Below are 20,333 nucleotides of genomic sequence, written 5' to 3' on the forward strand. Positions count from 1 at the left end.
ACGGAAATGACGAGATGGCACGACATTATTTCCCTGGGATTCTAAAATATTGGGGCTTCTGGTTGGCTACTGCATGATCCAACGAATGATTTTGGTGGTCTTAATCTAAGGAAAGCTTTAGGGGTCGGAGGAGGTCAGAAATCAGGATTAGTTTTGTTGCAGCATGTCACACACTTCTATGTTGCCCCTGTTCTTTTACCTGTAATTTCAGCCCTATGCGCTCGTGGTCATGGATGTTGCAAATCAATTATTCATCATTGCCCTGGCTGCTGCGCAGCTGAACAAACAGAGAGATAGAAAGAGAGGACAAATAAATAAATAAACTACATCAAATGTCACGATTTTATAGTACAATCAAGAGATATTCAACACTCTGTATTTGCATGCCTAGTTCATCATTCAACACGACAGTAAAACTGTTATTTGTATGCCGAGTTTTCCATCCAACACCAAGGCAAAACTGACACCATTTCGCTGTAACCAGAAATAATTCTTCTCATCACTCACTATTCACCATCCACACCCCCACATCCTATGAAAAAGATTCATACACCCTATGAAAAGCAATTCCTTATCTTATGAAAAGCTAGAAGTGTGAGATGTGTGATGTGAATAGTGGCTAATTTGTAGCAAATATTCGTGAACTAGCACATTCTCTAACTGTTGTTCTGGAAGTATAAATAATTCGTGAAATAGCTACAATGGAATCAAAAGAAAACAAGAAATCCATCCATTCATGAATCTTTGTTTTTTTCCTTAGAAAAGAATCACTCTAAATGAACATCCTTATGTTCCTCCAAAAGCTTGCTCGATGAAGAATGGTCTCGGATCTCGTCTTTACTTTGGAGAGAAACAGAGGAATCAATCCATGGCCCATCCATTGACATGCCTCTTTGCATTTGACTGTCATGCAACCATGTAGAGACATGTGTTTGGCTATCTTGTGATAGCTTCTCGAAGGCTTTGAACCGAGCATCTGGGTTCGTTTCACTACGCTTGATTATTGGTGTTTGAACAGCAATTTTTCCTTCAAGCATACTTACAACGGAAGACATTAATGGCCTGAGAGTGGGAGAAGGGTTGGTGCATAAGAGAGCCAAATTGAGCATTCTCATTGCTTCTTCAGAGGAGTAGCTTGACCCGAGACTTGGATCCACAAGTTCTAGAAGGTTCCCTTGTTCTTGTAGGACATAGGCCTTCAGTTACATGTAAAAGCAAAGTAACAAAACAAAACATGCATAAGTATGCAGACACAAAGTAACAAAACATAATTAAAATCAATATGTACAGAAAGAAGGTTTGAGGTGTTTACCCAGTCCAGAAGATAAACGAACTCCTCCTTTGGCCTGTAATTTGTGTTGCTTTTCCCACTAACAATCTCCAAAGCAACTACTCCAAAGCTGTAGACATCCGCTTTGTCAGTCAAGTAACCCCTCATTGCATATTCAGGAGCCATATAACCTCTGAGAGAACCAGACAGCACTAGAATAGTGAGTAAATGTGCCATTATACAGAATGAATGCCAGCTAAGAAAACCTTCTAATATCCATTGCAAAAGCACCTAAATATTCGCTAAATAATGTGCAAGGTTTTCTGTTCACACATTGGCCAGCATATGTGAAAGTGCAACCCATTACGTCACATCACTACGCAATATTGAGCGCACTAGGACAATATTTGGGTTTAAACAGCAAATGCTCTATGAAAATGTGATGCAGAACAGACTTGGTAGGTGACATTTTTTTAACAAAAGTAGGCTGCATCTTCTATACATTACATATGTCCAAACTAATTATATCCTTGGGTCTATTATGAAAATCATGAGTACTATTGTTTTCAGTACCCATGTTTAGAATCTGTCTTACAAGAAACAAGCCCTATTTAGAGAAGCTAAATACACGGCACTCCGGAGGACAGACAGAGATAGAACTCACATTGTTCCTGCAATTCGAGTGCTGATATGCGTGTTCTCTTCTTCATCAAGCTTAGCTAAACCAAAGTCAGATATCTTGGCATTTAGATCCTTATCAAGGAGAACATTTGTTGCTTTAATATCTCTGTGAACGATTTTCAACCTCGATTCCTCATGGAGATAAGCTAATCCCCTGGCTATTCCCAGGCATATCTTATTCCTTGTAGGCCAATTCAAGTGTAGCTTCTGCTCCTCACGACCTAAATTGGAAACCAAAATAAAAGGGAGAGCTTTCGGTTATGTCTTACTGGTCTTACTCTTTAAATAATAAAAAGGGTGGATGCTAGTAAAGGATTTACCAAAAAGAGCACGGGCAAGACTATTGTTTTCCATGTATTCATATATAAGTAACAACTGGTTTCCTTCGATGCAGCATCCGAAAAGCCTCACTAGATTGGGATGTTGTAATGCAGATATCATGCCTATCTCAGTGACGAACTCACGGTTCCCTTGCTTCGATTTGGAGGATAGCTGCTTAACAGCAATGACAGCACCATCTGATAGTATACCCTAAGACAATGCTAAACAATTTCAGAATCATATATTCAAGTTGGATCTTCTACGATTTCTAACTACTTAGCTTGTGGTAAGCTCACACCATTTGCAAATGATCAAACTTACCAGAGATAGAAGGATAATGAAACACGTAATTATGTCACCTCAGTAAAAATAATTTCAATCTTACATAACTACCATCCACTTAAAATAGAGTGGTGAAAGAGTTGCGAGTTTATCATTTTTCAAGATTTAAAAAAAGAAATCATAATTACCTTGTAAACGGGTCCAAAACCTCCTTCACCTATCTTATTTGCAGGGTCAAAGTTACTGGTCGCAGCTTTAATTTGTCTTAAGGTAAAAAAACCTGTTTGTAGATCTAGTCCACGTAGTTCTGTAAGAAGAGAAGGAAATAAGAAAACTTCCACAAATGAGAGAGAGATTGAAACAAAAGAAAAGAAGGAAAAAAAAAAAAAAAAAAAAGCTGTGCTAGAATGAATTTCCACAGGTACACAATGAAACAGGCAAATATAGCCATGAAAAAGGACGATTACTTTGTCTTTCAATTGGGCCGTTAATCAGTGTCCGACTCTTCTGAATTACTAGAATATCGGGACCTTTTATTAGCGAGTAATACCATTAAGGAAGAGACTTTGCAACTCTTACTTCAAAATAGTATCTTGTTCCCGCAATATATTGGAATTTTGTTTGGGGAGAGAGAGAGAGAGAGAGAGAGAGAGAGATTATGTGGTCAATCGTCTATTCGTCATTAAAGCCAAAGCTATACGAATAAAGGAGCATCTTCTGTCCATAGTCTCTCCCTTGGTGTTTGTCTGTTTGTACGTTTTATACAAAGAAAGATAAAGACTTCAAAGCTTAATCATCAATGGGTGGCTAGACAATACTTTATGTGATTAATATTACCTTTATCTTCAAGGTCTTTACCCCCAAGGTAACCCTTCATTCTGAGAACTACCAAAATCAGTACAAGGACCACACATGATGCAAGTACAATTCCGACAATAGCTCCAGCAGATAGGCCACTTGAAACGTCAAAGTCTACAAGAAGATGATGAATGCTTAGATGACAACTTCATCATACAAACGATAGAGATCCTAAATCACGAGAAAAACTTACTAGGTGTCACTGAAATGGCAGAAATTAGAGGTCCATAGACACCTTTGTCAGGAATGGCAGTAGTTCCTTTCCCTGCCCAGTATAAATGAATCTCCAGAGTACTACCATTAACAAGAGCATCGAATTCCCTTACAATTCCTTTACCAACACCCCCAGCTTTCTCCATAATGTTAAAATCCTCCAAGACTAATTTCCCCTGTGAGAACAAAAAAAAAAAAAAAAGCCTCGTAAACTTCAGAAAAAATGGCATCCTTCCTCTTTTAAAGCTAAAACCTTGGAAGAAAATCATATGACATACTACAGCCTCATCTTATAAAATATCTATCAACTCACTTGAATTGAGACATCAAATATGCGCTTCCCCAAGCTGCTAGATTTCTGATCATCAGAATACATTATTTCAGCAAAGTAGAGCTTTACTTTGTAGCTTCCCTTCCGCAAGCAAAGACCATAGTACTTAAGTGATAGAGGGGAAAGTCGGGCTGTTTGGTAGAAGTCTGGTCCACTCACATTCAAGGAAAATGTATTCGTTGCAAGGTAGGGAGCCTCAGACTTACCCATGTGAACCCCTGTACTACTATAAGCCCATTTTTCAGAAACAGAACTAAAGTGCGACCCGCCCTCTTTGCTTAAGTCATCTTCATATTCATTCCCCTCAAAACTCATCTCTTGCCCTCCACAATTAATAAACAAGGAATGATCTGCGGATATAGAAGTAATCGCGTCATACAATATTTACTCGTAAGCTACTGCAGTTCATGAAAGCACAATCACATCTGCATCAATGCTTACAACTTGCTTTTCCAGAACAGGGAAGGTCCTTCTTCAAACACCAACGACTCCTAGAAGTTGAGAATTCAGGTTCAGTCAAATAAATTTGGTCTTAATGCAATTCAAACATGCAAAATAAATGTGTCTTAAAATGGCAAAGAACTTACGAATTGCTGTCAAGAGATGAATGACTGGAAATCAAGTTCCTGTATGATTATTAAACTAATTTAGAACGATCCAAGAGGAATGAATATGTCAGTCATGTGTATGTATAGATTAGCATGGAGATAAGAGAAACTAATATTAGATGTATTTTCTTCTATCTTTGACAGGACAATCTGTGATTAGTGAATTAAAGAAACTTACACAGGTGACTGTACTTGGCAACTAACATCAGGCGACCCTGAAAAATTGTTGTAAGATATATCCCTGCGATACAGAGAAACATATTATCATTGTGTATAGACAGATTTACAGCCAAATAAAATGAAAATTCTCAGCTTAAAGGAGACTTACAACTTATTTGGGCTGTACAATATCCCAGTAGGGACTTCCCCATTCAATGAGTTGTTGGTTAGAAACCTACATCCATAAAATATATGTCAACTCGTTTCTTGCCAAGAGAGCAGTCTCAGAGAAGTATACACATGGAGACAATCTGAGAAACATTATAAAGACAACATTTGAAAGATTGATCAAAATTTTGCGTTATCAGCTTACATGAAATCTAGATCCAAGCTCACAAGTTGCTCTGGAATTGGACCACTTAAACGATTGAAGCTCAGGTCTCTACAAGAAATAAAAAATTCATATGAGCATACATTGTAGTTGATATTACAATATCCTGACAGGGAAAAAAAATGGACATGCGTTGTGTGACTTATATGTGATAGTCTCAGTTCAAAAGCAAGTGCATAAATAGAGCATAACATAGGAAATGAAACAGGATTGCAGGCTGGACATAGAAAAAGAACTTCATAAGTAAAAACATCTCAAGGAGTATGCTCATTTTAAGCAACTTACAATTCTTTCAAAGCTTTCAACTCTCCAATATAATCTGGGATTGGACCAGTGATTAAACAATTTCTAAGCCACCTGAGGGCACAACACAAGAATAAGAATATAAAAAAATAAACCACAAAGTTGGTCACAATAGGATTAATCGTTGCAGATAATATGAAGTACATATATAGAACTTACAAAAATTTCAATTTTTTCAAATTTTGCAAATTGGGGAATCCAATACTTGATCCTTGCAAATCAGATATCCTCCTGAAAAACTTGACAGATCAGTAAAAATAATTGTATCATCTTCGACATTTCCCACTTCTAATCAATTTCCAGTAAAGGAACATGTACTCACAGTTGAGTTAAGTTTGTCAAACGGGATATGTTAGAAGGGATGGGGCCCTCCATGGACGTGCCTTGCATATCACTGCAAAAAGAGTCCTTAGATAATAGATAATAAAGAAAGATAAGAAAAAAAAACTCAAATTCATATATCAAAGAGGGAAAAGATGGCAGATAAAAGGAATGGAGTACAATACTCACAGTCTGTCAAGTTCCGTCCAATTCCCAATCAAATCAGGTATTTTCCCTGATATTCTGCTCCCATCTATCCTACTGCAGAGAGTAGATTAAGTTTTAAGAATCTCTTAATTCTAAAAGCTATATCTCCATATAATAATGTCAAAAAGCATCACTTACAAATCCACCAAGTTCTTCAAGTTTCCAAATGTTTCTGGTATTGTGCCGTTAAAATCGTTTGCAGAAAGAACGCTGCAAGATATTGAAATATTCAGTCACTCATTTACTTGATGCAATATGGCAAAAAGTGTTGGTGCAATACAAAGTGTGGTGTCAATATTTAGCATGGATACGAAGTCTTAGCCCCATCTACCTTATATCCAAAACAATTGAGTCATAATTATCAAAGGATTACAATTTTAAAGCCTAGTTCCAACTAGTACACACTCGATACTTGATAGAGGACTTAAAGCATTATATTTGAATGATTGTTTCCAAAAGATTTAAAAAAAAAAAAAAGAAACAGAAAGAAGTACATAACTAGAATGACTGCAAAGATGAAACAACATTGCATACAATAAAATACTGTTGTGCCTTCGGCCTGTCCAAAAAAATCACACAAGACGATATTTAAGTGGTTCAGCAAATTGCCCACGTCCACTGGAGCCTCTTTTATAGAATTTGTACGAGATTTACAAAAACTTTACAAATTCTCTTTTCCTCTCTCACGTACCCTCTTTCTCTCTTCTTTTCTTCTCCCCCCCACTGCACCTTCTGCACATTTAAGCTCTCCTATTTATAGGAGAGCAGACCTCTACGGTGCAGCAATCTGCTGCATAATGTTTGGAGAGGTGCCTAACAAAACAAAAGCACCAAACGGTGCCTAATAAACCAAAGCACCAAACGGTGCATGTTTCTCACACGCGTAGGGTGGCTTTTAACAAATACAAGGGAAGTAAGGGAGGATGAAGACTGCATTCTTACAGTCTTTTCAAGTTGCTCAATTTTCCGAGGCTTTCCGGAAGAGGTCCACTGAGCTGATTATCTTCCAAGACCCTGTAAAAAATTCAACTTAAACTGTAATCCAAGTTGCACTTCATTAATCTTCTTTCAGTTCAGGTGATCAGGACTTACAGCTGCTCAAGTGAAGTAATGTCACCAATTTCCTTTGGAATTGTACCACTTAGCCGGTTTCCCAGAAGAGACCTGCAGGGTACCAATTACCTTTACAAACTGACCAACCCATTGACCCTTAGCCAACACCTGAATGGAAAATAAAAAGATATGCTTTCGTAGATACAAAATGCAAATAATTACTCACAGATTGACAAGAGGGAGCTGAGCAAAACTTGGAGGAATTGATCCATTGATATAATTGCGAGTGAGATCACTGTTTAATGGAAGAAACTTCGCTACTTAGTACTGAGCTTTCTCAACATCGAATCATTGGGAAAAAAGGATCCCAATATTCCATGAAATTTTGTCAAAATCTAATGAAATATTAACGGACTTCATATATTCTAGAATAAAAAAAAGTGGTCATCACTGATAATGCAATTTTTCTATTGTCATGGTCCTCATCGGTAGCTTGCCTGGTACATCGCATTGCCATTTACCGTATTTACCATTTGTCTCTATTACAATGAATAATGCTATTGATTTTTAAAAGTTCTAAGAAAAACCAATTCAGATCCTATGTCAAATTTCTTAGTCTTTGGAGCGCAATGGCCTATTCAAAAGTGTTGGGCTTACAAAAAAATCAAAGTAAACTTATAAATTGAAATGGCTCCATATGAGATGGCAAATCTAGTACTGTATAATAAAAGAGTTTTAGAATTTAACATATTATATCAAGTCATGTCAATTTATAAATTTTTTTTATTTATTTGTAAGAGAGAATTTTTCACTTGAGTTCTCTAATGCATAAAATTAAAGCACTCATGTTTCTGATCTTACAGTTGTATCAGATTAGTAAGATTTCCGAATTCAGCCGGTAGAACTCCATTTAAAGCAAGATCCTTTAGTTGGCTGTCACCAAAAAGAAAAATCATAAAAATATGTCAAAGTTCAAGTACTATTTAGAACAGGAAAACATCATGATGTGGTCATACGTATTTTTGCATGCTTATATATATATATATTGTTGCTGTATACCAGAACGATTAATACATATCAATGCCGAAAAGATTGCTAGACATATCGACAAACATTTAGGTTGATGTTTATTTATCAAGAAAATGTGGGGAGGAATAGAAAAGGAAAGCTCATACATGCTCGTGATTCCGCAAACAGTGCCATTTTCGAGAGTGCAGTCGCATGTGACATTGCTTAGAGTTTCGATACCGTCGATAATGGATATGTCGACACTTGTATTATGACAAAAATTCTCGTCGATCCTCCAATTTAAGTTCTGCAATTTTGTGGTTATTGCTTCGAGAGCTTTCACTGTTGATCAACAAAATAAATTTGAATGTTAAATCAAATCTACGGATTATCCAAGTCAAAAGGAAACGAAAAGCAAAAATTGAGAGAGAAAGAGGTAAGTCTGTAATTAGCTGTCACGTAATATAAGTCCATATTTTAAAAAAATTAATCAATAGTATAATTAAAATTCAGAATATATATCTCTCCTAAACAATGTGGTATTCTATATACTATTTACATTCATCAGTAAATATTAAATTAACTAAAATACCAGTCTTATACAGTGGAAAAAGGTTCATGAAAAAGAAAAAAGTTCAAATTAATTTTAAAAAATTCTAGATAATCACGATTCTTCTCATTTAAATAGAACCAAGCAACTAAAAAAAATAAAAATAGAAACAAGCAGTTCAATCTAGGTAATCATGATTATTCTGCAGTCTGCATATATGCATTGATTGACGATAAGATTTTTTTATTTTTTTATTTAAAGCGGATTGATGATAAGACCTGTCACCTCCATTATTATTAGATGGGGTCCGGCTAAAATGCCGCCCCCCATTCTTTAATATTTTTTTTTATTTCACATTTTTTAATATTTTTTAATTATTAAATAAAAAAAAAACATCAATTCTATTAAAATCACTTTTTTAATAATTAAGTTAAAAAAATAAAAAATAAAAAAATTTGCCAGCGGTCAACCGCAGGCGGCAAAGACGGCAAAGAGGCTTTATCCTTTAGCAATAACATATATAACTTTTTTAATACGTAAACTCAAGTCCGATCACGTACAATATTGAACTGCAATCAATCGTACTGGCCTACAGAGACAAATTAAAAGATGGAATCAATAAAGGGGATCAATATTCCACGTGAGTAATGAAATGTCATATCAACTCGATCGGCCGTCACTACAGTGGCTGATCATGTGGATCCATATCACATGCATGCATATGGTTCTGTATTTTTCGCTATTCATGCGGATGGGGCAATCACGGAAGAATAATTCTAAATAATTGAGAACAAAGAAGAAGAAAAAACTATAACTTCGGAGGGCAACTCGCACGCAAACAGCGTAAAAGGCATAGTTTCACTAGACATTCATCATGAAAGTTGCCCTGAATTTCGGAAATGAAACAAAAATCTCAAAGAAACTGCTTTCACAGAACTGAAAAAACAGGTGTATATACAAAACACAGGTACAGCGCAATTCTGAAAACAAAACTGCCGCACTACGGCTACGAAGAAAGCGCGCTGGTAAAAATAAAATATATCCACAGAAAATTAAACAGATGCCTAGCGTGAGAAAAGTACCTTCATTCTGTGCCAAAGGTTGAGCGTTTGTTCCAAACTCAGTGAGGCAATTCAAAACCGAAATGGAAAGAACAAGAACATAGACAATCTTATCTGAGATCAAGAACCCCATTTTCCTCCTCCGACTAACTCAAACTGCCAGTGCTAATTAAGGTCCTTTATTGGGGGAAAGGATGAAGGAGAGCAGCAACACAAACTAACGCCGAGAGGGAGAGAGACAGGGTGGTTGGAGCGCGTTGGTGGCAAAGAATAAGATCAGGACGAGGTGCTAAATAATAAACGTACGTGAAGGGAACTCTTCCAAAAAATAAAAATGAAAAAATCCCGGAAAGTAATATATATACACGTATGCGAATACAAAAGTAAAGATGTGAAATGCTTTTACTTTTATAGAAAAGCACTTTGGAACGCGAAAAGTCGTTTTAAGTACGGCCGTAAGCAGATTTTTTTGTTTTGTTTGCAGCCGTCAGCAGATGTAGTGGACTGATAAGATTGAGAATTGACGACCGGAGGAGGGGGTGGCGGGCGACGTATAGTTTGATCTTTTTTTCAATCAGCCATTTGGACCATTTTAATTTTTTTTAATATATTCGTAGATATTTTATGCATTTATTAAGTGACAATTATTATCTTATTTTTTTTAATTTAAACTTTAAATTTTAAAATTTTCATAATTTTTAATTGTCTTAACACATTAACATAATATTTTTGAATAATTTTGTTTTCTTACGGTACGAACGGTACAGGTCAAGACCGTGTACTCAAACGGGAAAAGTCGTAATCGACGAAGCGTTATCCATTTGCGACAGCGCCCACAACTATTGAAAAATGACAATTATACTTAATTAATTATTATATTGACAGTCAAAATGCATTTACCACACGTACCTTGATTGATTGAATATTTGTAAGACTAGTTGGCTATCATTAATGCAGCTTCATACAAAAGTTATCAGGCAAGCTAGAACTAGAAGATCCTGAACGTGCATGGCCCACATGATAAGTCAATGGGGACTGCAAAAGACTTTTCTAACCTGCCTCTCTGGATGGTGGCTAGAAGCGTTATGCCATTATGGGACGTGGACTTCATTTGCCCATAACAATTAAATATCATTGACAGCTTACCTCGAACCAGCTTTTCTTTTATAACAATGCTATTCAATCTCTCCAAACTCTATATATTATAATTTTTTAATATTTATAATTTTTTTAATTACTTTTTTTAAATTAATTAAATTTTTTATTCATTATTTATATATTAAATATTTTATAAAAAATAAAATAAAATGTAATGTATGAAAATTGTATGAATGATAAGAAGTGTATAAATTTTTTCCTTCTTTTATATGCAAGTTGGTCTTGAGGGAGATTTTCTTGAACAGCTGTGGACATCGAGTTGAGAACCTGTGGTCCTTCATGCAGCCACGCAGGCAGGTGCTACATTGCCTATATATACAAAGTTGAGAACTGGTACGGAAACAGCCAGAGTGCAATTTTATTTTTTTATTTTTTTAAGAAATGGCAATTGAGATAATTATTGTTAAAATATAAAATAAATAATAAAATTTACTTATTTTATTAATTTATAATTTTAGAATAAATAATAATTTTGTATAATATCACATCAAAGGTCATAATTCAATCATGATTCTATACTTTATCACTATAAAATGATTTATACATATCCCAAATATATAAGTCGCGGACATTTTAAAAAAGGTAAATTTCATCTTGAAAAAGTTTTAAAAGAAAATTATTATTTTTAATAAGATTTACTTTTGTACAAAGAGTTTAAATATTATTTGTCTACTTGATACTTGTACTTAGAATTATTTATTAATTAAATATTTAACTTGGAGACTCATTTATTGAAATAGAGTTTGGGCCACGCATAACAAGAAATACTTTGTTTTTCCATAAATTCTTTATGTGGCCCAAAACATCATTTTTGTGGGAAAAAATTATATTCTCATCAATTTTATTCGTGGAAGGCTCGGGAGATATAAGTTGCCACAAAAATATTTTATTCTATATAAAGTTCAAGTCGTGAAAAATACCTGGGTGTTCCCATGACAAATCCCACAGCAATAGCCTACTAAGCTCACCACAAAAAATTGTTTATTTTTGTTATTGCTAGTAGGAATTGGATCAATTACCGCAACAGGTATTGGTCGATATTAGTATTACCCACTATAATATTTGGTGAAAAAAACTTATTCCGACATTGTGTTAAAAGAATTCAAAAAAAAAAAAAAAATTGTAAAAGCCAAAAATAATCATAAACAATTATCTAATATAAACCAAAAAAATATATACAAATATTGGAGATTCAAATTGACAATAATAACAATTTCAAAAAAATAATTAAAATTGTGCTAACATATTTATAAGAAAAACTCCTAATGAGAACCCAAGAGTAACAAAGAGTTAATGCTATGATACTAATGAGAGCATTGGAAACAATCCAAAAAAAAAAAGCCTAGAACCACTTGAAGTCTTGGAGATAACAATAAATCTTTTATCAGAGTTTTAATTATCAATCCAAGTAACGACATGTAAAGAAAAATATAAATATTAGAAAGTAACATAAAGATGTAAGTTGAAGAATATTGGGAAAAATGGCTCATCCTTTAACATGATAAAGACTCAAAATTCATGAATAAACAGTATACATCACAATAATAATTGAAAAATATTGAAATGAAAGAAATCAAAACTAAAACGAGATAACTATGAAAGGCTAGGCTAAACAAGCTATCATAAGCTGGAGGAGATAAATGCTTGACGATTAGAACAACTAATTTTACTTGGCATTTCACATATAATTTATCTTTTAATTTTTTTCTCATAACAAATATATGGTACGTGAATGATAATGATAAGTATAATAATTCAATTAATTTTATAAATAAAATGTTTAAAAAATTAAATATTTTATAAAATAAAAGCATCACGCGGTATCATACAATAAAGAAAAATGTCCAACATACACACAATTTCTATATAAAAAAATTATAAATTATAAATATTTAATCTAATTTATTAGATTAAAAATATTTTTTTATTATAAATTAGATATAATATATTATATTAAATAATATTAATATATTTTTTATAATTAATATATATTTTTTATAATAAAATATATGTGTGAATATAAGAACTTAAGAATAAAGTATCCTTTTACGGTAACATGTGATGTAACTAATCCCAAGATTCCCAAGTTCCAAGAGACGAACTAATTTTTTTTTTTTTTTAACTATATAATAAGGAAAATAAGAATAAAATATGATGGATTACAATTTGAACAAATTTTGATAAACTTTGACCTAAGTGAAGGCAATAAATTGATCTCTTTTTAAAATTAGATTTGAAAGATCTAATAGTGATCCAGTGCTTGTGGCTAAAAGGCTATTAGAATGGGTGGTGTCTGAAAACTATGCACAATTGTGAGCAACTAGTGACAATCACGTGTGGTGATTTCTGTAAAATCGTTACTATCTTTCTAATAACTTATAGCCTGTGAGTTTTTTTTATGCCGTACATATCTCTTAAAAGTTGTCAAAAAATTATAAATCTGAATTTTTTAGTGTTAAAAAGAAGAAAAATAAAATAAGGAATCAGGAAAAATAAAAGGAAAATGAAAAGAAAAAATGAGAAATGGGAGGGACAAGGAAGAGACTGTAAAAATGTAGATGATTTTTTATTTTTTTTAAAGTCAGAGAGTTCCGAAAGGAGAGGGGGATAGATCAACTTTTGGTATTAGTTGTTCTTATTAATTTTAAACTTTTTACATAAATTAATTTCAATCATTTTAACAATAACATATATAACTTTTTAATACGTAAACTCAAGTTCGATCATGTACAATATTGAACTTCAATCAATAGTACTGGCCTACAGATACAAATTAAAAGATGGAGTGCCATTCTAGGGGATCAATTTTGCACATAAAGTAATGAAATGTTAGAGCATTGGCATTGGATTAGCTATCCTAATCTTTAAAATTTGAAGAATATTTGACTTTTTATTTTTTAGCTAATCACTTAACTCTTAAAACCTACATTGGATTAGCTATCACATTCTCTATAATAATAAAATTCTATATATATAATATTAAAAAAAAAAGAAACCTTGACAGCAGAAGGCCCTAAAATAGCCCTGAAATTCACGAATACAATTGCAGGAGAAAGCCCTTCGGAATCACAACAATTAAAAAGTGAAAATATCAAGGATTTAAATTAAATCTCAAACCCAATAAGTTCCAGCAACTATTAAAAAGCTTGAATTATCCTTGAAAAAAAAAACCTATAATTCAGTTTTACAACAGAAGTATAATAATTGAAAATACGAAGAAATTTGAAGGATTGAGCAGTTTGGTGGCAGAAAAAATCAAGTTCGTAAAATTAGAGAAAAAAGCCACCAAAAAAATCCCAACAACATCAATAAAATCAAACCCAAACAACAAAATCAAGAGCAGGAATCAGTAGTTAGGGTTTCAGATTTTACCGTATTGTTGGGTGTCGGTGCCGTGCTCGAGAGAAGGAAGTGAAAGATGAAAGATAGTAACTGCGTGAGAGAAAGAGGGAAGACGAAGAGAAACAACAGGAAAAAAAATAGAAGAAGAGAGAAGGGAGAGACACGGGAGAGGGAAGAAGAAAAGAGAGAAGAAAAAAAATTGGAAGAAGAAAAGAGGAAGAAAAGAGAGAAGAAAAAAAAAAACTAGAAGAAGAAGAGGATGCGCGGGAGTAAAGAGAAATGAAGATAAACCGCGGGAGAGGAGTTGAAATAATAAATAAAGTATTTGAATTTGCTATAAGACTTTTTAAAAATGAAAAATAAGATAAAAATACTGTAACTAATAATTGATATGAAAAGGTTTAAACCAATTTGACGTAAGCCATTTTTTGATAAAATCCTTTAAATTTAAAGATAAAAAATAGTTTGAATAAACTGATGTGGATGCTCTTATTTCGACTCGATCGGCCTACAGTGGCTGATCACGTGGACCCATATCACATGCATGCATATGGTTCTGTGTTTTTCGCTATTCATGCGGATGGGGGCAATCGCGGCAGAATAATTCTAAATAATTGAGAAAAAAAAAAAAGAAAAAAAAAAAAACTGGAACTTCGGAGAGCAACTCGCACGCAAACAGCGTAAAAGGCATAGTTTAACTAGACATTCATCGTTAAAGTTGCCCTGAATTTCGAAAATGAAACAAAAATTCCAAAGAAACTGCTTTCACAGAACGGTAAAAACGGGTGTATATACAAAACACAGGAACAGCGCAATTCTGAAAACAAAACTGCCGCACTGTGAACATGAAGAAAGCGCACTCGTAACAACAAAATATATCCACAGAAAATTAAACAGATGCCCAAGATCAGTGTAGCGTGAGAAAAGTACCTTCATTCTGTGCCAAAGGTTGAGCGTTTGTTCCAAACTCAGTGAGGCAATTCAAAACCAAAATGGCAAGAACAAGAACATAGACAATCTTATCTGAGATCAAGAACCCCATTTTCCTCCCCCGACTAACTCAAACTGCCAGCGCTAATTAAGGTCCTTTATGGGGGAAAAACCAGATGGAGAGCAGCAAACTAACAAACGCCGAAAGGGAGAGAGACAGGGTGGTTGGAGCATTGGTGGCAAAGAATAAGAGGCCGAGCCACGAGGTGTTAAATAATAGAGAGAATTTTTTTTTTTTTGTTTCATTCATCAATAATAAGCAAATGCAAATATTTTTTATTTTTAACAATTGTTAAAGCTTTTAAAAGATTATATAAAATAAATTTATAAATTAGTATGACTTTCTTAAATTTATTATATCGACTTTTTAACAAAAAAATAATTTTATAATCTAACATAAAACATTAAATTATATTAATTTATAGATTTATTTTTATGTAATTAATTTGTGATTAAATTTTTTTATAGTTAAAATATATTTTAAAGCATAAACTTGCAAATGTTAAACGTTTAACATACGAGAAGGGAATTCTTCAAAAAAAAAAAAACCGTGAAGAGATGTAATATATATGAGAAAATATATTTGTAAATGTGAATTATATAAATACCATTTCATCATTTAAAAACATAAATAAAATATGAAATTTATATGAAAAAATTAATTTTTTAATAATAAAATTAATTTTTTTAAATAATTACATAATATTTATATATTTTATAATTATATATAAAATTATTCTTTATATATACATACACGTACGTATATATCAAGGAATACAAAAGTAAATATGAGAAAATGCTTTTACTTTTATAGAAAGAAAAAAGATAGATTCTGCTGGGACATTTCAGTTGCAATTATTGTATTTTTTTATGATTTTTTTCTCAGTAATTAAGAAAATATTATTTAATAATATTGTGAATATATTTTTAAAAAGATTAAAAAATAAATTAAAATATATATATATTAAAAAAGAATATTAAAACGCTAGCGGAACTCCAGGTTGGCGTAGACCCGCCCTTGTAGAAAAGCACTTGGAACGCGAAAAGTCGTCTAGGTGCGGCCGTAAGCAGATTGGGTGGACTGATAAGATTGAATTGAGGACCGGGGGAGGGGATCCCACTCCAATCCGTCATTTGGACCATCTTGAATTTTTTTTTAATACATTTTATTATTGTCTCATGGTTTAGAGCTACTGTCGCCACCGAATAAATATCTAAGGATATGTACATATTTTATGCATTTATTAAGTGATAATTTTATTATCGTATTTTTTAATTTAAACTTTAAATTTTAAATTTTCATAATTTTTAACAGTCAATACATTAACATAATATTTTTGAATAATTTTGTTTACTTTTATTTATTTATTTATTTTTACGGTACGAACGCACAGGCCAAGACCGTACACTTAAACAGGCAAAGTCGTAATCGTTATCCATTTGCGGCAGCGCCCACAGCTATTGAAGAACCACAATTAATTACCAAATTGACAGTCAAGACTCAAAATGCATTCACCAGACGTATCTTGATTGATTGAATATTTGTAAGACCAGTTGCCTAGCTTCATGTGCATGGCCCACATGATAAATCAAAAGGGACTGCGTCGGTATAGCATGCAGCATGGCCTCTAAAAGACTTTTCCAACCTTCTCCGGGATGGTGGCTAGAGCATTATGGGACGTGGACTTCATTTGCCGACGACAATTAAATATCATTCTCAGCTTAATTTCCTCGACCCCGCGATGTCGTATCCTTTTTTCTCACGTTAATTTCATGGTAAAAGATGTTTGGGAGTACTTTTATATGCAACTTGGGACAGATTTTCTTGAACATCTGTGGACATCGAGTTGAGAACCTGTGGTCCTTCATGCGGCCACGAAGGCAGGTGCTTTGCTGTCTTCGAGTTTTGTTAAATATGAATAAGGTTACCTATTAATTTAAATATTAATATTAATATATTTATATTTAAAATTTAAATTAATATTATTTTTAATAAAATTTATTTTTTAACTAATCACATTAGATTAATATATATATTAATATATAATTATATTTATAATAAGATTTTTTCACTACCTATATATACAAAGTTGAGAACTGGTATCGATATAGATAATGTAATATTTTTTATTTTTTCCTAAGAATGACATTTGAGATGATAATAATTAAAATATAAAATAAATAATAAAAATTGTCTACTTTCATTAATATAAGATTTTAAAAAAAGTAATAATTTTGTATAATATCATATGATATGTCGTGATTGAATCATAACTCTATACTTCACTATTATAAAATAATTTATATATGTCTCAAATAAACAAGACTTATTTATATTATTTTTTAGTAAAACTCCCTTTTTTTACACAGTTTATTCAAGATTTATTTATTTGGGACCTATACTTGAAATTACTCATTAATTAAATATTATTGAGAGAAAGTCTAAACCAAATAGTACTACAAGAAATAGCGTGTTTTCCATGAATTCTTTTGCTAGCAAAAAACATCATTTTTGAGAAAAAAAAAAACAAAAACTCTATTCCCAACAATTTTATTCATAAAATATAAGTTGTCACATAAATATTTTATCCCACGAAATGTCGGAGTCATGAAAAATATCTAGATATTTCCACGACAAATCCTTTAGCAATAGCCTACTAAGCTAACCGCAAAAGTACGTTTACTTTCGTTATTGCTCTTGAGAATAGGACCAATTACAGTAAGAAGTATTGGTAATATTACCCACTATAATATTTTGGTGACCAAAAAAAGTATTTGTCGCGAAATATAGTTGCGGCAAATGATAAAAGAATTAAAAAAAAATTATAAAAGCCAAAAAGTGAGACTAAGCCAAAAAAAATCATAAAAAATTGTCTAATATAACTTAAATATATACAAAATTTTGAGATTCAAATTGACAATAATAACAATTTAAAAAAAAACATGTTTACAAAAAAAAAAAAATTCTTAATGAGAACCTAAGAACAAGAAAGAGTTTTGTGCTTTGGTACTAATGAGAGCATTCAAGTAGAAACACTCCATTAAAATAAATAAAATAATAAAAAAAAGCACCATTTGGAAATAACAATAAATCTTCTGTCACAGTTTTAATTATCAATCCAAGTTACGACATGTATAGAAAAAAAAAAAAAAAGTACCATAAAGGTGTAAGTTGAAGAAGATTAGGAAAAATGACTCATCCTTTAACATGATAAAACCCAAAAATCATGAATGAACAGTATAAATCACAATAATATTTGAAAAATATTGAAATGAAAGAAATAAAAAAAATTAAAACAAGAGAATTATAGAAGGCTAGACTATACTTTTACCTCAAAACAAGCTACCATATGCTATAGGAGATAAAGGCTTGACAAGTAGAACAAATAATTTAACTTAGCATTCCATATATTTCACATATTTTATTTTATTTTTCTCATAATAATTATGTGATGTATAGATCGATGATGAGTAGAATAACTTAATTAATTTTAAAAAAATAAAATATTTTTTCCTAAAAAATTGAGGCTTGAATATTTTATAAAATGAAAGCATAGCATGGGATATACTTCACTGACTTCATTTTAATAAAATATTTTTTTTTAAATCACGCAATTGCGCTAATATTTTAATAAAATATTCACTGACTTCATTGATATACTTCCACAATTTAAACACATAAAATGAGACTTCTACTGCGACCGTTGGGGTCTCTCGTTTAGAAGTTTTTTTTAAAATATTTTTAATATCATTTTTTATTACTTTTAAATATTTAAAAAAAATAAAAAAAAATTATAATAATGTTAAACAAATTTTTCCTAATTATTAAAATAATAATAATAATAATAATAAACGCTCCCGCTCCCAACGGGGAATCTAACCTTTTCCTAGATAAAAATATACGGATCCACTATTGACACTACGGGACACGATTATAATAGCATAACCCACTGCTTGCATACGGCCCATACCCCACTTAAAGTAACTAACACACTTTTAATTTACTGATCCACCAAACCAACTGGCGTAGACTCGGTCAAAAGCTTAACAAATAACAAATAACCTTAACTAAAAAACAAAAAGACATAGCGAACGTAATAAACGTAATCCTAGACAGAATGCCGAAATCTTCCGAGTCCTTCAGCAGCAGCAGCACATAACATCCCTGTCTCTTTCTCTCTCGTCCTATCTTTCTCCCATCAAAGGTCCTTCCTTTCATTTGCTTTTCAGTACCACGTACTTTGTTTTGCTAATTAATGGGTATGTTGTGAAATAGTTCATGGGATTTTCATTGAAAAATAAATATGTTTGTTGTTCGACTTCTTCTTGCTTCGACCGTCACGATGGTTTGCTTTGCGACATTTGCTTCCGGAGCCTTTAAACTGCCCGTCGATGAAGGTATACACATACAGATATATCAAAGCCTTTTTGTTTTTGTGTTTTTTTTTTTTTTTTTTTTTTTTTATCGATTGACATATATATATATAGTCCGTTAATCCGGGGGTGAATTTTCATTAGGTTTGCTTATTATATAATTGTGGAGTTTAATTTACAGTGGAAGCTTTACGTGACATTTTTGATACGTTGGGGAAGAACTGGAACTTCTCTGATCCATGTACTCCATCGACGGCCGAAACAGATGTGATGGCTGCTGTTAACTGCAGCAACTGCGTTGTCAATGGCAACAAGTCATACCGCGTTGTGGGCATGTACGTTGTCACCTCTCTTTCTCTGATCATCTTAATGGCGAGCTGTTTTATAAATCCCAAATTAGAGATCAATTATTTGATGTATAAAAAATAAGTTTATAAACTAGCACGAGTTAGCGTGATATGTTTAATTTATTTTTTTTACAATAAAAGAGATTTTAAAATTTAAGGTATTCATATAGTACTTTTATAAATCAATTTAAAATGAGAAAGAAAGGTTTAAATGGGCTCAAGACCAAGCCCATACTTTAAATTGAAGATAAATGTTTTTCTATTTTAGAATAAATTTAAAAGAGAATTCCTACGGGCCGGTCTGTCTGAGGATCCTCAAAAAACAGCCCGTCAATTAAGCATGACACGTAGACCATCCATCACAATTATTGTAAACCAACACCGCACCATATTGTAAATCAATTCCCTGCTGAAACAAATACCTGCGATCCCTCTGTTCTCATCCCCCAAACGGAATGACACCCCCTCCCTGCCCTGAAATATTACCCAGCCACCATTAATTCCA

General features: G+C 32.5%; 1 protein-coding gene across 2 annotated transcripts; it reads right to left on the bottom strand.

The window, feature by feature from the left end:
• Positions 1-311: 311 nt before the first annotated feature.
• LOC122289037 (probable LRR receptor-like serine/threonine-protein kinase At1g53430) lies at positions 312-15,282 on the bottom strand. Of its 2 annotated transcripts, none has more exons than XM_043095933.1 (24): positions 15,048-15,282; positions 8,174-8,348; positions 7,860-7,931; positions 7,225-7,293; positions 7,038-7,109; positions 6,888-6,959; positions 6,084-6,155; positions 5,928-5,999; positions 5,740-5,811; positions 5,577-5,648; positions 5,400-5,471; positions 5,097-5,165; positions 4,893-4,958; positions 4,743-4,805; positions 4,544-4,582; positions 4,398-4,447; positions 3,939-4,306; positions 3,606-3,801; positions 3,392-3,526; positions 2,743-2,861; positions 2,272-2,482; positions 1,935-2,172; positions 1,313-1,463; positions 312-1,196 (listed from the first exon to the last, which is right to left on the bottom strand). In XM_043095933.1, the coding sequence occupies exons 1-24, from the start codon at positions 15,157-15,159 to the stop codon at positions 768-770; spliced, it is 3,066 nt and encodes a 1,021-aa protein (XP_042951867.1). In that variant the 5' UTR covers positions 15,160-15,282; the 3' UTR covers positions 312-767. The 2 variants fall into 2 exon arrangements, with proteins under 2 accessions (XP_042951867.1, XP_042951866.1); XM_043095932.1 differs by lacking the exon at positions 15,048-15,282 and adding an exon at positions 9,639-9,995.
• Positions 15,283-20,333: the final 5,051 nt, after the last annotated feature.

This window comes from Carya illinoinensis, chromosome 12 (assembly GCF_018687715.1).
Source record: "Carya illinoinensis cultivar Pawnee chromosome 12, C.illinoinensisPawnee_v1, whole genome shotgun sequence".
In the NCBI taxonomy this organism is placed as follows: Eukaryota; Viridiplantae; Streptophyta; class Magnoliopsida; order Fagales; family Juglandaceae; genus Carya; species Carya illinoinensis.

Bases quoted from the DNA above. Each gene is read 5' to 3' on its own strand.
- LOC122289037 (XM_043095933.1), bottom strand. From the start codon at position 15,159: ATGGGGTTCTTGATCTCAGATAAGATTGTCTATGTTCTTGTTCTTGCC. The intron at 5,812-5,927 runs GTGAGTATTGTA...CTCTTTTTGCAG, and splicing joins TGGACGGAACTTGACAGACT to TGATATGCAAGGCACGTCCA. The intron at 4,448-4,543 runs GTAAGTTCTTTG...CTCAACTTCTAG, and splicing joins TCATCTCTTGACAGCAATTC to GAGTCGTTGGTGTTTGAAGA.